The sequence below is a fragment of the Gadus morhua genome, chromosome 13, assembly GCF_902167405.1.
Source record: "Gadus morhua chromosome 13, gadMor3.0, whole genome shotgun sequence".
Classification (NCBI taxonomy): Eukaryota; Metazoa; Chordata; class Actinopteri; order Gadiformes; family Gadidae; genus Gadus; species Gadus morhua.
The window spans coordinates 9,280,920-9,300,132 of NC_044060.1; the positions used below are offsets into that span (position 1 = coordinate 9,280,920).

At 44.7% G+C, this 19,213-nt stretch overlaps 3 protein-coding genes across 4 annotated transcripts; 1 reads left to right on the plus strand and 2 right to left on the minus strand.

Moving 5' to 3' along the window:
- Positions 1 to 246: 246 nt before the first annotated feature.
- atp6ap1la (ATPase H+ transporting accessory protein 1 like a) lies at positions 247 to 7,242 on the minus strand. 2 transcript variants are annotated; one of them, XM_030375661.1, is made up of 8 exons: positions 6,982 to 7,242; positions 4,406 to 4,440; positions 3,678 to 3,751; positions 3,333 to 3,395; positions 2,656 to 2,810; positions 2,303 to 2,353; positions 1,861 to 2,104; positions 249 to 637 (listed from the first exon to the last, which is right to left on the minus strand). In XM_030375661.1, exons 1-8 carry the CDS (start codon positions 7,062 to 7,064, stop codon positions 398 to 400), a joined length of 945 nt encoding a protein of 314 aa, XP_030231521.1. In that variant the 5' UTR covers positions 7,065 to 7,242; the 3' UTR covers positions 249 to 397. The 2 variants fall into 2 exon arrangements, with proteins under 2 accessions (XP_030231522.1, XP_030231521.1); XM_030375662.1 differs by lacking the exon at positions 2,303 to 2,353 and having other exon boundaries at positions 247 to 637.
- Positions 7,243 to 7,771: 529 nt separating this feature from the next.
- rps23 (ribosomal protein S23) lies at positions 7,772 to 9,618 on the plus strand. Its single transcript, XM_030374649.1, has 4 exons — positions 7,772 to 7,879; positions 8,380 to 8,539; positions 8,847 to 8,967; positions 9,437 to 9,618. The coding sequence occupies exons 1-4, from the start codon at positions 7,876 to 7,878 to the stop codon at positions 9,581 to 9,583; spliced, it is 432 nt and encodes a 143-aa protein (XP_030230509.1). The 5' UTR covers positions 7,772 to 7,875; the 3' UTR covers positions 9,584 to 9,618.
- An 805-nt stretch (positions 9,619 to 10,423) lies between these two features.
- dennd6a (DENN/MADD domain containing 6A) lies at positions 10,424 to 18,881 on the minus strand. Its single transcript, XM_030374648.1, has 19 exons — positions 18,469 to 18,881; positions 17,971 to 18,009; positions 17,825 to 17,867; positions 16,864 to 16,976; positions 16,562 to 16,642; positions 16,179 to 16,284; positions 16,013 to 16,092; positions 15,563 to 15,622; positions 15,013 to 15,068; positions 14,672 to 14,794; positions 14,379 to 14,474; positions 13,750 to 13,844; positions 13,590 to 13,655; positions 13,436 to 13,500; positions 13,264 to 13,353; positions 12,960 to 13,123; positions 12,692 to 12,794; positions 12,519 to 12,593; positions 10,424 to 12,264 (listed from the first exon to the last, which is right to left on the minus strand). Exons 1-19 carry the CDS (start codon positions 18,700 to 18,702, stop codon positions 12,133 to 12,135), a joined length of 1,821 nt encoding a protein of 606 aa, XP_030230508.1. The 5' UTR covers positions 18,703 to 18,881; the 3' UTR covers positions 10,424 to 12,132.
- Between the last annotated feature and the right edge of the window lie 332 nt (positions 18,882 to 19,213).

The window sequence follows — 19,213 nt, forward strand, 5'->3', positions numbered from 1 at the left end:
CTGAAAGTTCATCATGTGTTGACCACTTAAAGGGGACATATTATACCACCAGGTGTGAGTGTGATTAGCCTTACAAACCGTTTCGAAAATCTGCCCCATATGACATCACTAGTGGGCACGTCCACCTAGTTCTGTGCTGGATGGATCAGTCTACAAGCCTACCCAGTGGACTGAAGTAAACGTTGCTCATCTATCCAGCACAGATCCAGGTGGACATGCCCACTAGTGATGTCATATGGGGCAGATTTTCGAAACGGCTTGTAGGGCTAATCACACTCACACCTGGTGGTATGATATGTCCCCTTTAAGTGGTCTTTGACCCATTACCCTCAATCCCTGCCAACCTGCTCCTTTGCGATACTACTGAAGGGGCCGGGAGAGCCAGGGGACCCGGGCTCTACGGGCTACTCTTGTCGGCTGAAACTGTGTCGGAGTCGGGTGCGCGGGGGAAGTACACGGTGGTCTTGTGGTCGTAGTCGTCGACGTGCCGGAGGTGCACCACCATGTGGAGGGCGTAGGCCAGCACCAGGAGGAGGATGAGGGAGGAGATCAGACCCATCAGCACCGCCGGCGTCAGGAAGGTGGCGCAGTCGGCCGGGGACGAGAACTTCCCCGAAAACACGTTGAAGGCCTGGAGCTGCCAGGGGGACCAGATGTTAATACAGCTGGAGATACCAGGGGGACCAGATGTTAATACAGCTGGAGATACCAGGGGGACCAGATGTTAATACAGCTGGAGATACCAGGGGGACCAGATGTTAATACAGCTGGAGATACCAGGGGGACCAGATGTTAATACAGCTGGAGATACCAGGGGGACCAGATGTTAATACAGCTGGAGATACCAGGGGGACCAGATGTTAATACAGCTGGAGATACCAGGGGGACCAGATGTTAGAATAGATGGAGATACCAGGGGGACCAGATGTTAATACAGCTGGAGATACCAGTGGAACCAGATGTTAATACAGCTGGAGATACCAGGGGGACCAGATGTTAATACAGCTGGAGATACCAGGGGGACCAGATGTTAATACAGCTGGAGATACCAGTGGAACCAGATGTTAATACAGCTGGAGATACCAGGGGGACCAGATGTTAGAATAGATGGAGATACCAGGGGGACCAGATGTTAGAATAGATGGAGATACCAGGGGGACCAGATGTTAATACAGCTGGAGATACCAGGGGGACCAGATGTTAGAATAGATGGAGATACCAGGGGGACCAGATGTTAATACAGCTGGAGATACCAGGGGGACCAGATGTTAATACAGCTGGAGATACCAGGGGGACCAGATGTTAATACAGCTGGAGATACCAGGGGGACCAGATGTTAATACAGCTGGAGATACCAGGGGGACCAGATGTTAATACAGCTGGAGATACCAGGGGGACCAGATGTTAGAATAGATGGAGATACCAGGGGGACCAGATGTTAATACAGCTGGAGATACCAGGGGGACCAGATGTTAGAATAGATGGAGATACCAGGGGGACCAGATGTTAATACAGCTGGAGATACCAGGGGGACCAGATGTTAATACAGCTGGAGATACCAGTGGAACCAGATGTTAATACAGCTGGAGATACCAGTGGAACCAGATGTTAAAACAGCTGGAGATACCAGGGGGACCAGATGTTAATACAGCTGGAGATACCAGGGGGACCAGATGTTAATACAGCTGGAGATACCAGTGGAACCAGATGTTAATACAGCTGGAGATACCAGGGGAACCAGATGTTAATACAGCTGGAGATACCAGTGGAACCAGATGTTAAAACAGCTGGAGATACCAGGAGAACCAGATGTTAGAAAATAACCAAATAGAGACGACAGGTAGAGAAAGAGAGAGGTACCTGGAAGTCTGTGAAGGTGAGGCTCCAGAGGCGCGCGGGGTCGGTGCTTCCGCTGGCCACCAGCAGGGGGCTGTAGCGGGGCAGGTTGCTGACGTGCTGACAGTGGTAGGACGAGGTGGCCGGAGCGTACACTTCCGTCACGTTGAAGCGCGCCTCCTCGCTCCAGTTGTAGTGCAGGGAGACACGGTCCAAGGAGAACCAGCTCTGACCCGCAGACTCATAGAATTTACTGGACATCTGGAGCCTGGGGGTGGGGTGGGGGGGAGGATTAACTCAAGCCTGTCGCAGCCATGGGCCCCATTCCCTTCCCCTCAGGGTCATCAGGGGTAAATGAGGCAGTAGTGTTTAGTAGTACTAACTTGTTTTTGCTTTTGTGCAATTCTTTAACTGCGTGTCAATGTAAATATAAATTTTCCTTAATATAGATATAAAGATATTTAACCTTATTGACAGGGCTCTCAAATCTTCAACATCTCCAAACTTCAGGACCAGTCTGAGAGAGAGAGAGAGAGAGAGAGAGAGAGAGAGAGAGAGAGAGAGAGAGAGAGAGAGAGAGAGAGAGAGAGAGAGAGAGAGAGAGAGAGAGAGAGATTTAATTAATCAAATTGTTCTGCCTCGGTAATCAGATTAAGGATTAATATGCAATATTTGTAGGTGTGTGATAGGACTGACTGGGCCTAGTCCTATATGTTGAGCTGTGTGATTCGACTGACTGGCTGTGGTTCTATATGTTGAGCTGTGTGATTCGACTGACTGGCTGTGGTTCTATATGTTGAGCTGTGTGATTCGACTGACTGGGCCTTGTCCTTGTAGCAGACGGACCCCCTGGTGTCCACGGGGCTGTCAGGGGAGAAGGCGCGCTGGGTCAGGTCCACCAAGCTGTTGTTCTGGTAGCGCAGAGCGATCCTCCGAGCCCGGAAAAGAATACACGGCTTGCCATCCCCCATCACCTGATGGAGCAGGTAACACATAGGTGCTATTGGGCTTGCCATCTCTAACCTTATACCTAAACTTAACCATCTCCAAACTAGCACCTTAACAAACCTTCTCTAACCTAATACGTAAACTTAACCATCTCCAAACTAGCACCTTAACAACCCTTCTCTAACCTAACACGTAAACTTAACCATCTCTAAACTAGTACATTAACAGATCTTCTCTAACCTAATAAGTAAACTAAACCATCTCTAAACTAGTACATTAACGAACCATCTCTAAACTAGTACATTAACAAACCATCTCTAACCTAATAAGTAAACTTAACCATCTCTAAACTAATATGTAAACTTAACCATCTCTTACCTGATATATAAACTTAACCATCTCTTACCTAATACCTTAGAGAACCATCTGTAACCTATTACCTACAATTAACCATATCTAACCTTTTACCAGAGTTCAATCTAAACTATGCTACTCATCTAGTGTTTATAAACTAGTGTGGAGATGTGAGGGGTGCAGAACTACTCCACCTTGAGGGGAGGAAAGGGAACTGCAGCTCCGGGCGTCTGCAGTAACCTCCGGGATGACCCTGTCTGCAGTGCAGACAAACACAGTCAGTAATACTGCAGTACTAATACTACGAATACATACCAGTACAGACTATACCAATATTCTGAATCCAAATATTTCAGAATAAATTACAAATAATATAATATTATGAACATTTTATATCAAATCGTGTTAACATCATTGTGATGTTGTGTTATGATAGTGGTGATGGTATTTGAGAGGTGGATGAATGAAGGGTGGTTGGATGGACAAATGATGGATGGATAGATGGATGAGCTATTGATTCGATTCTGAGAGATGCTTACCTGCAGTAAACTTCTTAGGGTGTGGCCAGCAGGTACATGCCCCTCCCCCCTTCTCACCCCCACAAGTTCCGAACCTGAGAGAGACAGAGAGCGAGCGAGAGAGAGAGAGAGAGAGCGAGAGAGAGAGAGAGAGAGACAGACAGAGAGACAGACAGAGAGACACACACACACACAGCACGAGAGGGCAAGAGAGACAAAGAGTGACACAGAGAGAGGGAGGATTAGATTTAATCTCTAATCAATAAACTGGAGACACTTCACCTTTCCATCTTCTCATCTCACACAGAACAGTGTCCTTCAAACACATCTAGTATAGAGCACAATATATTCAACATTCAAAGAGCTTCCTCAGCATAGGAAACGTATTTTCTTGTTAAAGCAAAGAAAGTATAATAAAAAAAAATATGATATATCACAAATTAAAATATGTGTATATATAGATCTAAGATAGATAGATGGATAAAATACATAAACTGCATAACAGAAAGAGTGCATTACAAACCAATCCCGATAAATAAACCCAACAACACATTGGTAAAAGAAGAGAACAGGAATTCAGGGCGCTTCCTGATAATACCAAACCACAGAGCCTGTGATTACGGTGATGTGGTGGAAGTGTCAAAAGCTCACTCAGAGGGAGCACCACAGATGGAGTGGTCTCCCCCCTCCAGATGGATCAGAATGTCATTGGTTATCCAATATGTTATTATAGAATGATAGATGGTTACCATTTATCCCGGAATTCAGGATTGATGGAAGAGCCCTTCAGAGAGAAGAACAAAGAAAGATTTGAATTATGTAATAATAAAATAAAATAAATTATGTCCTAAGCAGTGAAACAACACATTAGTATAGTATACTGTCAGACAGATGGGTCTTTGGACAGGCCGAGAGGCAGCCAGACAGACAGACAGACAGATAGACAGAAAAGCTTTTAATTACAAATATCCAGAAATAGTCACTACAGAGTAGGCCAGACTTTGTTTGTTGCGTAAAATAGAAGTGTTTTAGTTTTTCTGTCCCGTAAAATTTCTTTGATTAATTTTGATTTACTGATTTGCTGGAGAGAGGCGGCAGAATATTTTTTTCGTTAAACCAAGCTGTAAAATAACCTGTAATTATACTATGAATTTAAATGTAATGAGATTTCAGACCAATCTAACTTTCGGAGTCTTGTAAACCCATGAGAGTTGGGTACTTTGTGTGCATGACACAAACAAAACAATTAATATTAAATTAAAATATCCCATTAGAGACTAAAGGCAAGCTCTGATCTACACAAGGAATAGAACCCTGTAACCATTGTTAGTGCCTTGCTCTACCTACTGAACTTCCCAGGGGATATAACCCCTAACCACGTAGTGTTAGTGCCTTGCTCTACCTACTGAGCTACACAGGGAATAGAACCAACAACGCAGTGCTGGGTTGACAGCGGTTACACTAGTACACAGCACTAGACAGTTGTGTGAGTGTTGCTACACATGATGGATGAGCTGTCAGAAGGAGAGCAGAGTTGGTTGGGACAGGATGGTTGGTTTAGTGTGTTGGGAGCCTAATCTGCCCTAGATGTGGGCTGGAGCGCGGCGAGCGCGAGCCGCCTGGGTCAGCGACTGCTTAGACCTCGGCTCCAATACGCCACCAATTAGTTCCTTCTTCTGATGTCTGCACCAATCAGAGTCACGCTGCAGCTCCAGAAGCCCATGGGGTCAAACTGACTGAACCAACCGTGGAGAGGAGGAGGAGACCGAACGTGATGAGATGTTCCCGTGTGTCTGGTCGGCCGTCACCATGACAGGATTACGGTGATAGTGTGAGACTGCAGGTAATCTGTCACGTGTCATGAGACATCTCAGATCACATGACCAAACAGGGTCACCTGAATCCTCATCTCCTCCCCCTCCCACACCTTGATCCCCCCCCCCCCCCCCCCCCCCCCCCCAACAATCGCTCCTCCTCCAGGGAGCATCATAGAAATGAATCATGTAACAAAAACGTAATAAAAGACAGTAGAAGGCCGACCTGATCTCCAGGTTTAAGCTTGGTGATAACGATTAACTAACGGGATTTCCACAGTTAGACTGATTCATCCAATAAAGCGTATCCCATAAAGCCAGATCAATGGAGGTAATCCTTAAGAGTTGATCTCCTAAACTCTTTGATCCCATTGAACAGATCTTGTGAGATCACCTCAAACAGCACGAGATGTCGTTCACTCCCCGCCTGACCCAGATCCGAGTGTAGAGTCTACAGTAGTGTACCTGTAGAGCATACTAACCTAGATATGAAAGCAGACTTACCTATCTGTGTAGGGTATACTAACCTACCTGTATAGGAGAGTAGAGTAACATACCTAGAGTAAACTTACAGTATACCTGTAAGGACTAACCTATCTATAGAGATACTAACCTCCCTGTTAGGAGGAGACTCACCTAATAGACTTACCTTCCTGTAGAGCAGCCTAACTTACCTAGGGTAAACTAACCGTATACCTGTAGACTACCCTACCTAGAGTATATTAACCATTTACCTTAAGATTAACCTGTAAAGAAACTAACCAAATACCTCTAGATAAACCTGTAGAGTATGCTAACCGAATCCCTGTAGACTCACTACCTATAGAGTTAATAACCAAATACCTTTAGACTAAGTCAGCAGACCCTTTGAATATTTGATCAGATCAATCTAGATATTCAGAAAATAACATGCTGCACGGACAAAGGATCTCCAGGAAAACATAGAGCAGTGTGACAATATTTACATAGTTAATGTTATATATTATGTGGTACAACAGTAGTACTGTGGTACTACTACAGTACCACAGTAATCAATCAGTACTATCACAGTTCTACCATACACACACACACACACACACACACACACACAGGCACGCACGCACACACACACACACACACACACACACACACACACACACACAGGCACGCACGCACACACACACACACACACACACACACACACACACACACACACACACACACACACACACACACACACTTTTATCTCATCCTGTTCTATAATCCGTCCTTGGTCTCTGTTCGCAGTCGACCCTTTTCCGCGCGCCATCTCTCTCTCTCTCTCTCTCTCTCTCTCTCTCTCTCTCTCTCTCTCTCTCTCTCTCTCTCTCTCTCTCTCTCTCTCTCTCTCTCTCTCACAATCTCTCTCTCTCTCTTTCATTCTCTCTCTATATATCTCTATCATTCTCTCTCTCTTTCATTGTCTCTCTATCTCGCTCTCTCTCTCTCCCCCTCTCATTCCTTCATCCTCTCATGCTCTTTGTCTCCCTCACCTGTCTCCCTCGGCGGGCTCGTGGCAGGTAGCTAGCTGGGAATACAGGGACAGAAGAGCCCACAGCCAAGCGCGAGCTAACATCCCGACGTGCTGTAGTTACAATACCGAAACACACTGCGAATTCCTTCTCTCTCGCTCTATCTTTGACACTGTCTCTCCTCCCCTCTTTCTCTCTATCTTGCTCAGTCTGCCAGTTGAGGCTCTCTCTACATCTTAATCTGATTTGATGACAGCTCGTGCCTCCAAACTCATATGATTGATGCTGCACGAAGCCAATCAGAACGCGATAACAGAGACAGTGGGCGGCAACCTTACTTTTGCCACGCCCGTTGATTTACGCGCACTCTTCACACGCGCGAACACCAGTACGCACACATTGTGCATCAAATATATTGATAACACAAGATAGTGCTTGTTTGACCATTTCTTTATTGATTAAAGGGTGTATAAATTACGATTGAATTAATCATATTCAATCGTTTTAAAAAAAAAAAAAATTGTAATAATGTAATAATATACTGGACTAAAGCAAACGTAATCAAATATTATATATGAACTGTATTGATGGCCAACCTTGATTAACAGATCGTTATGTAACAAGGATTAAAGAATGTTAAATAAATGTTACATATATTTATATGTATTCATTATATATAATATTCTCTACCTTTCAATATTATTAAATAAAACATGTATTATATAAACCTCAAATTGTCTATCTATTGTCAAATCACGGAATAACGTAAAAAGCGTTTAATTCCGATATTTCATCAAACCACTCTAGTATTTTAACCAGGCGCTAACAGGCTACCTGCCTCTGGGTCCTGGAAATATTCTTAGCCGCGGTGCATCTTGGGTCCTTCCTTTCCAGTCCCGTCTCTGATCTGCAAACATGGGTATGAAACGTATTCCTCTAATAATTCATCCAAAACACTTTAATATTCCTAATATAACCCTCGACATAATATGCAATTGTCTGTTAAACGTGTTTCGACTTGATCCAACCGAGGAAGTATTATCTAAATGGCTTAATAAACGTTTTTATTGTGGATGGTTCCAGCAACGTGGGGCGGCCATAAAATGCCGATAGCACGATCATGTTAGCATAACGCTAACACTCGGCCTTCATTAAAAACAACGTTCTTTATGGATATTCCTATAATTTAGACAATTCGATGCAGTAAACACGCCTTTTATGTCTCTGTACACCAAATTGAAAGTTAGTGTGGTGTTAACTGCCGTTGTCTGTTAGCTTGGACTCATCGGTAGGGCTACTAGTTCAGTTGTCCATACTGAGCATTGCTAACTTGCATGGTTTATAGTTTAAAACGTCACCTTCATTAATTTCACAATGTCCAATGGTCCCTGAATATTTAAATGACGTTTTGTGTTCCAGGAAAGTGTCGCGGTCTGCGTACAGCCAGGAAGCTGCGGAACCACCGTAGGGAGCAGAAGTGGCACGACAAGCAGTACAAAAAGGCTCACCTGGGCACTGCGCTCAAGGCCAACCCCTTCGGAGGAGCTTCCCACGCTAAGGGCATCGTCCTGGAGAAAGTGTAGGTGTACTTTCCGGTCTTGTTTATGAACTGAAACACTGACAAAAATTATAACTTTGAGATTCGCTTACAACATCCCTTAACGAACAAGCATCCCTCTTATGTTGTCCTTGTCAGTGCTCAGTGTTCTGAAAATATTGGATGCTTAAAATGCCCCCGGCAACAACCTGTCAATTATTACGATCAACTCAAAACAAGGCATTGAGAAGCCACAGGCATTAAAGTTTAAGAAAGAATAGGACAGTAATGTGAGTTAGCGGCAACCTCATTGTTATGGTGACTAATGATGTTTTGTTTCTCTTCCCAGTGGTGTTGAGGCCAAGCAGCCTAACTCTGCCATCAGGAAGTGTGTGAGGGTGCAGCTCATCAAGAACGGCAAGAAGATCACCGCCTTCGTCCCTAATGACGGTTGTCTGAACTTCATTGAGGTGAATATGCTCTCATTAATAAACCCGCTGCACTCAAGCTTGTGAAATTGCAGTTCAGTCCAAACTTTTCTAAATGATTTGCATTTAAACTATTTGATCCTCCTAGATGCAGATTTAGGTAATTTCTGAAGTTGATGTGTAATGCATTATCTTTTGCAGAAATTGTACAATTGAAAACCTACTTTTCGAAAATGCCATCGAATCTCGCATCTGATAAATAGTTGTACATTCTAGACTTGAGACTAGATGCCTTGCTGGACAGTGAGAATAAGTATTTGGGGAACTAAGATGGAAAGGTTGATACTTGTAAGGAGAGAATGTGCCTTTTCTTTATTACATAAAGATGGTAGACTCGTGTCTATTAGAATTTGGGTTTAGTTTACTTTCCACGTGGCAGGTTCTGATCAACCAGTTCTCCCGGGTGTTGGTCTTTGTACACGTGTTGAACTTGTGACACCCTCCCCTGCAGGAGAACGACGAGGTCCTGGTGGCCGGGTTCGGTCGTAAGGGCCACGCCGTGGGAGACATCCCCGGTGTCCGCTTCAAGGTGGTGAAGGTGGCCAACGTCTCCTTGCTGGCTCTGTACAAGGGCAAGAAGGAGAGGCCTAGGTCTTAGACTGCTCACTGCTCAATAAATGCTTTTTCAGTCCAGTCTTTGTCCGTCTCTTGTTCCTGGGTGAATCCGCTGCTGTAATAGAGTTGATTAACTTAAAACTAAATGCACTGGTACACTGACAACCCTGTCAGGGATGTCTGAGATAGGATGGCATGGACAACCAATTAAATACACTGGTACTGCTCAACCCTGTTGTATTGTCAACTGAATACAAGGTTCAAGATTTGCCATAAACAAAAGTGGTTGAGTTAATGCCCGACAGGAAATATTGGACCTAATCAACATTTTGGGTGGCCAGCTCTATTCCAACATTTTGTAGATGTCTGACGGGATATCCAAGCTTCCACGAGTAAACAGATTCCAGTCATGTAAGAGCCTTGAAAGCTGGAACATGTAATTGAAATGTTTGAAGTAATGCTGCAAAACGCCTCAATTACATGTATATGATCAGTCACCGACGAGCCGAAATGCTTGGAGATGTAATGGAACAGTCTCTTGAGTGCTTATCGGCACGCCGATGGCAGTGCTTGGTGCAAGAGCTCTAATTGTCAATCGAATCCTCAAGCTAATTAACAAATTGCCAAAATATTTCAGGGCTGGCCTACAAGTAAACTACATGCATAACTTGCTGGAATTGGGTTTTTCTTATGCTAATTATTGGAGATTAGAGTGGTTGCTACTAACGGTTGAGTAGCAACCATTTACAAACCTGAGCACAGGGTATGGCAAATTGTCAGCTTAAGAGGGAACCATGTCTGACTTAGCCTAAAGGGCAACTGCCAGTCAACCAATTACATAGAAACAAATAAATTAAACAAGTTAAAGAATATCCAGACTTCGTAAACGTTCGATTGGACTGCTTTAATGCGAACGAGTTGTGCTTCTGCAAGGAACACAGTGACTGAACATTTGAAATCACATGCCATTGGAAAATATTCTGGTAGAATTCCTGAATCAATGGTACACTGGTTACTTCTGTCATAACTGGATATGAAACCGAGTCTATTAACACACCATATCAATAACTGCAACACACAATTCAAACATTAGTATTGATCAATGGGTATTGTGGTGCACATGTTTATATTAGCACAGCTGGTAGTGACAGCAAGCTAATAGCCTGCATGGATAAACTAAAAATAAGTCCATCCATGATTGCAATAGTAAAAACTTCCAAAGTAGCAAAATAGTTTAGTACATATTATTGTAGACATTTATTTACACCTATTCTGCACAATGCACCCACCATAGAAACATGTGAACTATATTTACACATTTAAAGATTTGATGGCTGCCAAAGAACCAAATGTTAAGTTTACCTGCTTTTCCTTAGTGGTTTTACGTGAAGGTAAGTTGGGCTTTCATACATTACACATGATTCTTAAATATGTATACATCTTTACTGTTAATATTCCTAATACATTTAGTATGTGGGTGGTTAATTTAAAAGCATGTTATTAATATGGGAGTATTGGTCTAGACCAGGAGTCTCAAACTCGAGGCCCGCGGGGTGATATTTTGTGGCCCCCTACATAAGAAAAGTTTAGTGTTAGTGTGGCCCGCGCGTTGTTGTCAAACACACATTTTTGCTGAGTCGCTTGCCACGCTTTTTTAATCACTTGTGATAGGGTGACCAGATGTCCCAGTCTTGCCGGGACAGTCCCAATTTTGAGTTGCGTGCCCTGGGTCCCGACAAAAGCCAAAGGAAGCTTAAATGTCCCGGTTTCCACCAACCACTATGAAATGTCCCCTGTTGTCAGCGATTACATAGCCAAGATGATCTAATTATAGCCTGATCATTAACTTAGATTGGGTCAGTTGTGCTACTTTTTTTTGTGGAATACTTGATGTGGCACAGCCTGACCTAGACTCTACCTCCAGCGGCCCCCAGGTAAATTGAGTTTGAGACCCCTGGCCTGGACAATTTTTTTGTTGAGTAACAGACAGATTGTTGTGTGTATCCTGCGGTCATACTGGTTGTGTACGGTTTTCTTGAATAAGGCACAGATCCTTTTCAAACTGATTCCTATCTTTCCCAAAAAATAATATTGTTAGCACCAAAACCTTTATCAAATAAAGTAAAAAATAAAATTGTTGAATACTTTTCGAATGTATTTTATGTCAAATATTAGTGAGGACCAAGATCTGAATGTAAAGAAGAAATTCTCTATTATTGCTTAAGGGAGGATAAGGGAAAGCATGTTCATTGGACCCCAACTAATGGTTTTAATTGGCTCCTGTTGCAAGAGAGTTTTCATTAAAAAAAGAGGAGATTCTGATACTCCATGTGCCAGCGCTTTGTTATCCAAAGCACGCTGTGTGCTGCGTGTGATAACGGCTGAAGCCCAGCGCACAGGTTCACTTAAAACCATGTGACTGGAGTACAGCCTGCTTTCTTCACATGAAAGTCAAGGGGTCAAAGTTCAATAGGTCGCAGTTCAGACGGTCTCCACTGTTTGTATCGACGGTTAAAAGCTTCTACAGAGAAGATGGCTTCTCCATGTAGTGTTGTCCGTTTTACATGAGGGGGGCCTCGGAGGCTGGAGATGTCAGGGAGTGGAGGGTCTGTGGAGGATGCCCTGCAGGTCCTCCGGTAAGCCCAAGATGATGGCTTCGATGTGGGCCTGAAGTTTGGACACCGTCCCTGGACGCACAGGGAGATGGTTCTTCTCTGCCTGCGTCTGAAACACATGATTGAGTAATCAACCCCTAATCAAATCAATGTCAATGACATAACGATGCTTTTCTAGTTTCCTATAGTATATAGTCAAGGTTTATAATATCTAATATACAACATCTAGAGTATGTATGTTGTATATTAGATATTCTAAACCTTGAATCTGGACAATATCCATATACATAACATCTATACATTATACATAAGATCCAAAAATAACATCAGCCATGGAGCCAGCGAGTCAGAGGGCAGTTTTACCAGTTTGTCTTTGAGCTTGAGGACCAGGTCCACTTTCTCCACCTCTGTATGCTCCAGAGTCCTCAGCTGTAGGTCCTACACAAACACACACACACACACACACGTTTACCTCCTTCCAATCTCCTTATCCCACAGGCCACCCCCCCCCCCCCCCACAGCACACTCCCCCTCACCTCCTCACACAGGGCCTCTAGGTGTAGGGCGTCCAGCTTCTGGCTCATCTCTCTCTTCCTGTTCCGGAACCAGCCATCAAAGTTAGGACACCTGAGGAACTGTCTGCAAACACACAAACACACACATGTGAAGTATCAAACAGCAATGGAGGTTTGATCAGAACCCATCTGGAGATGGTTTAGTTAGTTAGATACACAGGGGTAGCAGACATTGACTTGGTTGACTACATTTGTTGGTTTGATGATTGGTAGGAGGAGTTTCCCTCACCTGTACAGACCAATCCAGTCTCCCTTCAGTCTGGAGGTGAGCTGAGGCCCCGCCTTCTCCAGGGTCTTCATGAACTCGTCCTGCAGGAAGGGGCGGAGCTGAGGAGGGCTTTTCCATGGAGTGATGGACTTCTGGAGGGGCATGAGACTAGCTACGTAGCGCTCCTAGAATAAATAGCACACGCATTAACATTTAGACACATTTACATGAGGACATAATACTCCTGTATGTTAGATGATAAATGTGTGTGTGTGTCTAGCATAGGACTGGTTATGACTAGTATACACACAAAAATGGTTATTACCAGAGGAATGATGAAGCTTTGCGTCAGTTCCAGGAAGTAGCGACGGAGAATTGCATTCTGAGCTGCTGACGGCCTTTTTTGCTGGACACCCTAAAACACAAAGACAGATCAACACACACAGATCATCACATACGCACAACACACACGCACCCGACATATCATAACTCCTCACCTTCTGAAGTTGTTTTAGGATGTCTTCGTCTTTATTGAGGAAGGGCTTGAATGCACTGTACACCCCTACAATGAACACACACACAAACAGTTGAACAAGTGTGGGGGGGGGAGGAAGAAAGAGGAGATAGAGAGAGAGCGAGAGAGAGAGAGACCTGTTTTGCAGTCCAGAGTTTTCAGGTTCTTTAGTTTCCTGACTTTCATCTGCTTGGCCATCTCTCCTGGGACACAGAGTGAGAGAGAACATGCATGTGTGAATAAGGAGGCAAGCATGTATGGGTATCCGTTTACATAATATGTATTTACATGTGTTACCTTCTTGCTTCATGTCTCCTATGCGTACGATGTGAGGCCAGTGCTGCAGCGTCTTGGCAAAGAAGGGATTGGTCACTCCTAGGATGACAGAGGGGCTGGCGGCGGCAGAGAGAGAGAGAGAGAGAGAGAGAGAGAGAGAGAGAGAGAGAGCCAGAGAGCCAGAGAGGGAGAGCCAGAGAGAGAGAGCCAGAGAGGGAGAGCCAGAGAGAGAGAGAGGGAGAGAGAGTCAGAGAGAGAGCGCCAGAGGGAGAGAGCCAGAGGGAGAGAGCCAGAGGAAGAGAGCCAGAGGGAGAGAGCCAGAGGGAGAGAGCCAAAGAGAGAGAGCCAAAGAGATAGCCAGAGAGAGAGAAAGAGAGAGAGAGAGCGAGAGCGAGAGACCGAGCAAAAGCCAGAGAGCAAGGGACAGAAAGAGAGAGACAACAAGACAGAGACACTTTTATTGTACAGCTTTGTATTTTTTGTGGGGTAGGGTACTGGAGGGTAGGGGTACTGGGGTGTACGGGTACTGGGGCATACGGGTAATGGGGCGTACGGGTAATGGGGGGGTAGTCACTGGGGGGTAGGGGTACTGGGGGGTAAGGGTCGGGGTACCTACGGGGCAAGGGGGTAGGGCTAGCAGGGGTACTTACGGGGCCTGGGTCCTGGTGGTGTACTCTTTAAACTCGCTGTCGTGGATGGTGAAGTAGGGACGGAAATCACTGCAGTACCGCAGGGGAGAGAGGCAACTGGAGACAGAGATAGATTTTAGTGCTTAGCATTTAGAAAAAGAGACTGCTGAAACCTGAGAGAGAGAGCGAGAGAGCGAGAGAGCGAGAGAGAGCGCGCGCGAGAGAGAGAGCGAGAGCGAGAGAGAGAGAGAGAGAGAGAGAGAGAATCAGGGACGGACATGAGACAACATTTTCGCCAGGACTCTAACGCCAACCTGATCAACGCCAGCACAGTATCAGACGACTCGGCCGGCGACGGTGCCATGACAACCAGGGGTTCCCCTAGCAGCACCAGCTCCCACAACATCTGGATGTGGAAAAACACTGGATGGAAACACCTGTAGGCGGAGGGAAAGAAAGAGAGAGAGGATAAAGCTATAGAAATAGACCTCAGGGATAAGACTGCTAAAGACTTCCATAGTTGATTTTGGGGACTACAGTACAGGTCTGATGCCGGTCCTAAGTGAGTCAGCGGGGGCAGCAGTGGTGTTGGTGGTATTTGAGAGCCTGTAGGCTGGTGGTGGTACTTAGCCAGCAGAGGAAGAGGACAACTCACCTGAAGAGGTCCACCTCGTGGATGGTGGGTAGGACGATAGACACTTGGCTGTCAGTCTACAACACACCAAACACAATTGTGTTAATGTACAACACACAAACACACAACACATTATTAATAATCTACCACATTATTTATCTGCACACACACACATTATTATTATTAACACTTTATCAGTACATCAATATTAATCTACCACACACACACACACACACATTATTATCAATCTACAACACACACCCAAACTGAATCAGTACTTTATTATTATAGAGATATACATTCTCTCTTATTACCAGTGTGGGTTACCCCTATGTCAAAGGACTGTGACATAGCAGTGGCTAGATGTAAATGTATGTAGTGTAATTTATATTGAGAATGCTAAGTGATTGTAATGTGTGCGTGGGTTTTATTGTATGGAATGTGTAATCATGCGCGCGTGTGTGTGTGTGAGTGTGAGTGTGTGTGTGTGTGTGTGTGTGTGTGTGTGAGAGATAACAAGCGTGCATAGCTGCGTGTGTGTGTGTATATTCTCTAATCAATTGTTTGTCACCTGTGTTGACTGGACCAGCTGTGAAGTACCCGGTTTGTCGTAGCAAGTCGGGATGCGAACCTACCACAGGAGGGCAGATACAGAAGATAACAACAAACAACAAAAAATCATTATACACAATTATGTTGTAAACCTGTAAACGTTGTTTTTGAAATAAATTAAAATTAAAATATTTTTTAAAGGTCCCATGACATGCCACCAGGGGTGGATGTGACTAGCCGTTACAAATCTGGCTCTTATGACATCCCAAGTGGGCGAGTGACACGGCCACTTCAAAACAGAATTTAACGGCTTATCACACTCACACATGGTGGCATGTCACGGGACCTTTAAAACTCGTGTTTTATTCTTCAGAATCTTTCTAGCTCTGATCTTTTTACAGAAACTTATTTGCATGCCCTCCCCAGGTGAGCCCGCCTTAATGACCACATTCTCCTCAAGTGGACCTACCTTTATTACCACGCCCATGATCGGCAGACTCAGAACTCGACCAGGATGGGGCGTTGGCCAGCGGTCTATGTCATTACAAGCTGTCAATCAAAATAAGAACAACATTAGGACATTGAAGGCCCCCCGTTGGTACTTTAAAACACATGGACACACATATATTACGGACCAGCTTCTAGGCAGGGCTCCAGCTTGTCAAAGTACTCCGGAGCCAGGATCTTGAGCAGGGAGTGGAAGAAGGTGACGTAGGGGAGGCGGCTGATAAGCACTAGAGACTGAGAGACATACCCTCGATTAAACACCGGTATTACCAACAAAAGTGTTTGTGTGTAGCTTGGCTGCAGTCTGGTCCCAGTCCAGTTGCCAAAGTACTATTTGTGTGGGCTCCACCAACACAAATAGTTTAAATAAACAAACAAATCTTAATCTGTTGTTGCTTATTATGGTTATGTATACCACACACACCCACACACTGGCTTTACAAAACACATTCTTGCCTGTAAGCAAAGATGATATATCGATATCGATATAATATACACATAACCCACCAACCTTCTGGAAGTATCCTCTCTTCAGAGACTTGTCCCGTACTTGACGGAAGTACACGTAACCATAGTAATGACCCTGGTCCCGCTGGAACACACACACACACACACACACACACACACACACACACACACACACACACACACACACACACACACACACACACACACACACACACACACACACACACACACACACACACACACACACGTTAGATGTCTGCTGCACATGCAATTATCTCGAGCCGTGCGTGTGTTTATGTATACGTTTTTGTGTGTTTGTTTGTTTGTGTGTATGTGTCCCCTGACCTTCAGACTGACAGGTGCATCTCTATCAGCGGTCTCAAGGAAGCAGCCCAGTGAGGACTTCCTGTTGGAGCCCTGGCGGAAACGAAAGCAGAACTGGGTGTCGCCAAGGCAACCTGGAAACACAGATCACATGGGTCAGAGAGCAGCATTCCAACAGGCTCCCGTGTAAATACACACAAACACAGACACACACGTACGCACATACATAGACATACACACTGTATAGACAGCCTGTTTAAAAAGTACACGCACCACAAAGAAAGCCTAATCATAAGACACACACACACACAGTCAGCCTTGTTAAAACACAATCACGTCCCAAACCGGGAACTGGCCCAGAAGGCCATGATCTAATTGATACATTTTCACTTTACACTTGGCTTCAGTACGTTTCACTATTGCTTTTCCGGTCTATAATAAGCACATTTTTATTCGGCCAAATAAGCAGATGAGAAGGGTAACTTTCTAAGGAGACCAAATGGAATAAAGAGCTAACCTTTGACCACAATAGAGATTAAGGGCCAATTTATTGGACATTGGACTGCTGCTTTCGCAGGCAGAAGTCTGCAACATTGTGAACTCCCGCAAGTAGCCTCTAACTAATACCACTAACAGTACCAATACCCAGGTAGTAGTCCACTCTCTGGATATGAGTACTGTTACTGGTATTAGTCGGGGTACTAATATCAGAAGATCGCTGAAGAATGTTTCTGAGAAAGAGACCTTACCCTATCCCGACGAGTTGGCTTTTGCCTTGCGGTGTATGAATGGGAGAAAGTGAGGCAAGCATTGTACAGCACTTTGAGAGGCCCCTGGGCTGAAAAGCGCACTATATAAGTAAAGTCCATTTACCCTGTACTACCTACATAATTGTACCGTTAGTGGTATTAGTACCACTACCTTAGAATTGCTGTTGGTTGTATTCATAGTAACGTGGGTAACCATAGAAACAGGAGCTCACCGGAGTTGGAGTCAGGGAACGACAAATAGCAGATACTTGTTTTCTGGAAGAAAAAAAACAGAGCTTCCATTAACAACACACAACAACAACACACCAGATCATGACGCACTACACACCCCAACACAAATAGCAACATGAGAACTTACCTCCTTCTCAGACAGCTTCGAGTGATGAGGGTATATAACCTGCAAGACAGAGCCGCAGATCAACAAAGACAGAACACAGAAGGAAAGAAATGTAAACGTTAGCGGAAAATAGTCACACATTCAAATGAACAATGAATTCCTTTTTTGCAGGGTCTTCTCATATTACTGGCTGCCTTACCTAATTCACTTTGTCGTTGAGCCTCCAGTAGGTATAATATTTTTTAGCATAGTACAGTACAGTACTTTATATTACAGTATAGAATAACAGTGTAGTATCCTACCTTAGTGACATGGCATGAGCATTAGTATTGCGTATCCCTAATGTAGCACGGCGTAAACTTCTCACCTCTTGTTTTTGCTGAAGGTACGGTTTGATTTACTTGAAACTTGTTATTTAAGACCCAACTCAACTAAACACTTTCGAACAGGTTCAGTCGGGGGAAGTCGTCGACTTGGCTATTTAGCATCACGATAATCTTTTGACTGTTGGGGTCTTACCTCCACCGCCTGGCCCAGCTCCAGGTCGAAGCCCACCACACATATGCAATGCAGCCAGGCTGAGAAGCGGTCCCAAGGCAGTAGCAGCGGCTCCGACTCATCTTCGCCCCCCTGGCCGACTGGCAGCGTTATCTCCTCGGCTGGGGAGATACTGCTAGCGTCCTGATCTTCCATATCCTCCGGTTCTTCCACCACTTGTTCCCCTAACTCCTCGGGACCCGGCTGCAAAGCCATGGCGACCAAGCCCGTGAAGTAAAAAACCACCAAGAAGAACCCTCTTTATTTCATTAAGATGTTTGTCCAGCGTTTTCTTGTCCTTGTTTTTATAAAGAACAACAGAGGGAAGAAGCGAAAGAACCGCTTAGCTTAGCATTTTAGCCAAGCGCGTAGCCGAGTAGTAACGTGATGACGTAGGTCTGACGCTGACCGCGAAGCCTGTGGTACAACACAAGCGTGCATGTGTGCGTTGCTGCGTGTGTGCGTCAATGTGTGCGGTTGGTTGCAGCGGACTGTCATACCTTGGGCATAGACATGATGAGATAAGGTGCACTTTGTTCATGTCCGACTGAACGTATGGGCAGGAGGAGGAAAACATGTTATTCATTAAAATATCTTAGTTCAGTCATTTCAGTAGTCAGAACATTGTCCCTGACTCGAAGTGTTTCATTGGTCATAACAGTTGTTTTTCTAGTAGTGTGATGCAGCCGGTCACGCTGTGGTCAATTAAGTGGTCCTCTATGGATCA

Excerpts from the sequence above, each read along its gene's own strand:
- rps23 (XM_030374649.1), top strand. Across the intron at positions 8,540-8,846 it reads GGCATCGTCCTGGAGAAAGT|TGGTGTTGAGGCCAAGCAGC; the intron begins GTAGGTGTACTT and ends TTCTCTTCCCAG. Across the intron at positions 8,968-9,436 it reads GTTGTCTGAACTTCATTGAG|GAGAACGACGAGGTCCTGGT; the intron begins GTGAATATGCTC and ends CCTCCCCTGCAG.
- atp6ap1la (XM_030375661.1), bottom strand. The coding sequence starts at position 7,064 with ATGTTAGCTCGCGCTTGGCTGTGGGCTCTTCTGTCCCTGTATTCCCAG. Across the intron at positions 4,441-6,981 it reads GAGCCCGCCGAGGGAGACAG|GGCTCTTCCATCAATCCTGA; the intron begins GTGAGGGAGACA and ends TTCTCTCTGAAG. Across the intron at positions 2,354-2,655 it reads TGCTACAAGGACAAGGCCCA|ACTGGTCCTGAAGTTTGGAG; the intron begins GTCAGTCGAATC and ends TCTCTCTCTCAG.
- dennd6a (XM_030374648.1), bottom strand. The coding sequence starts at position 18,702 with ATGGCTTTGCAGCCGGGTCCCGAGGAGTTAGGGGAACAAGTGGTGGAA. Across the intron at positions 16,977-17,824 it reads GTTCCCTGACTCCAACTCCG|GTTGCCTTGGCGACACCCAG; the intron begins GTGAGCTCCTGT and ends CTGTGTTTCCAG. Across the intron at positions 15,623-16,012 it reads TCATGGGCGTGGTAATAAAG|GTTCGCATCCCGACTTGCTA; the intron begins GTAGGTCCACTT and ends CTCCTGTGGTAG.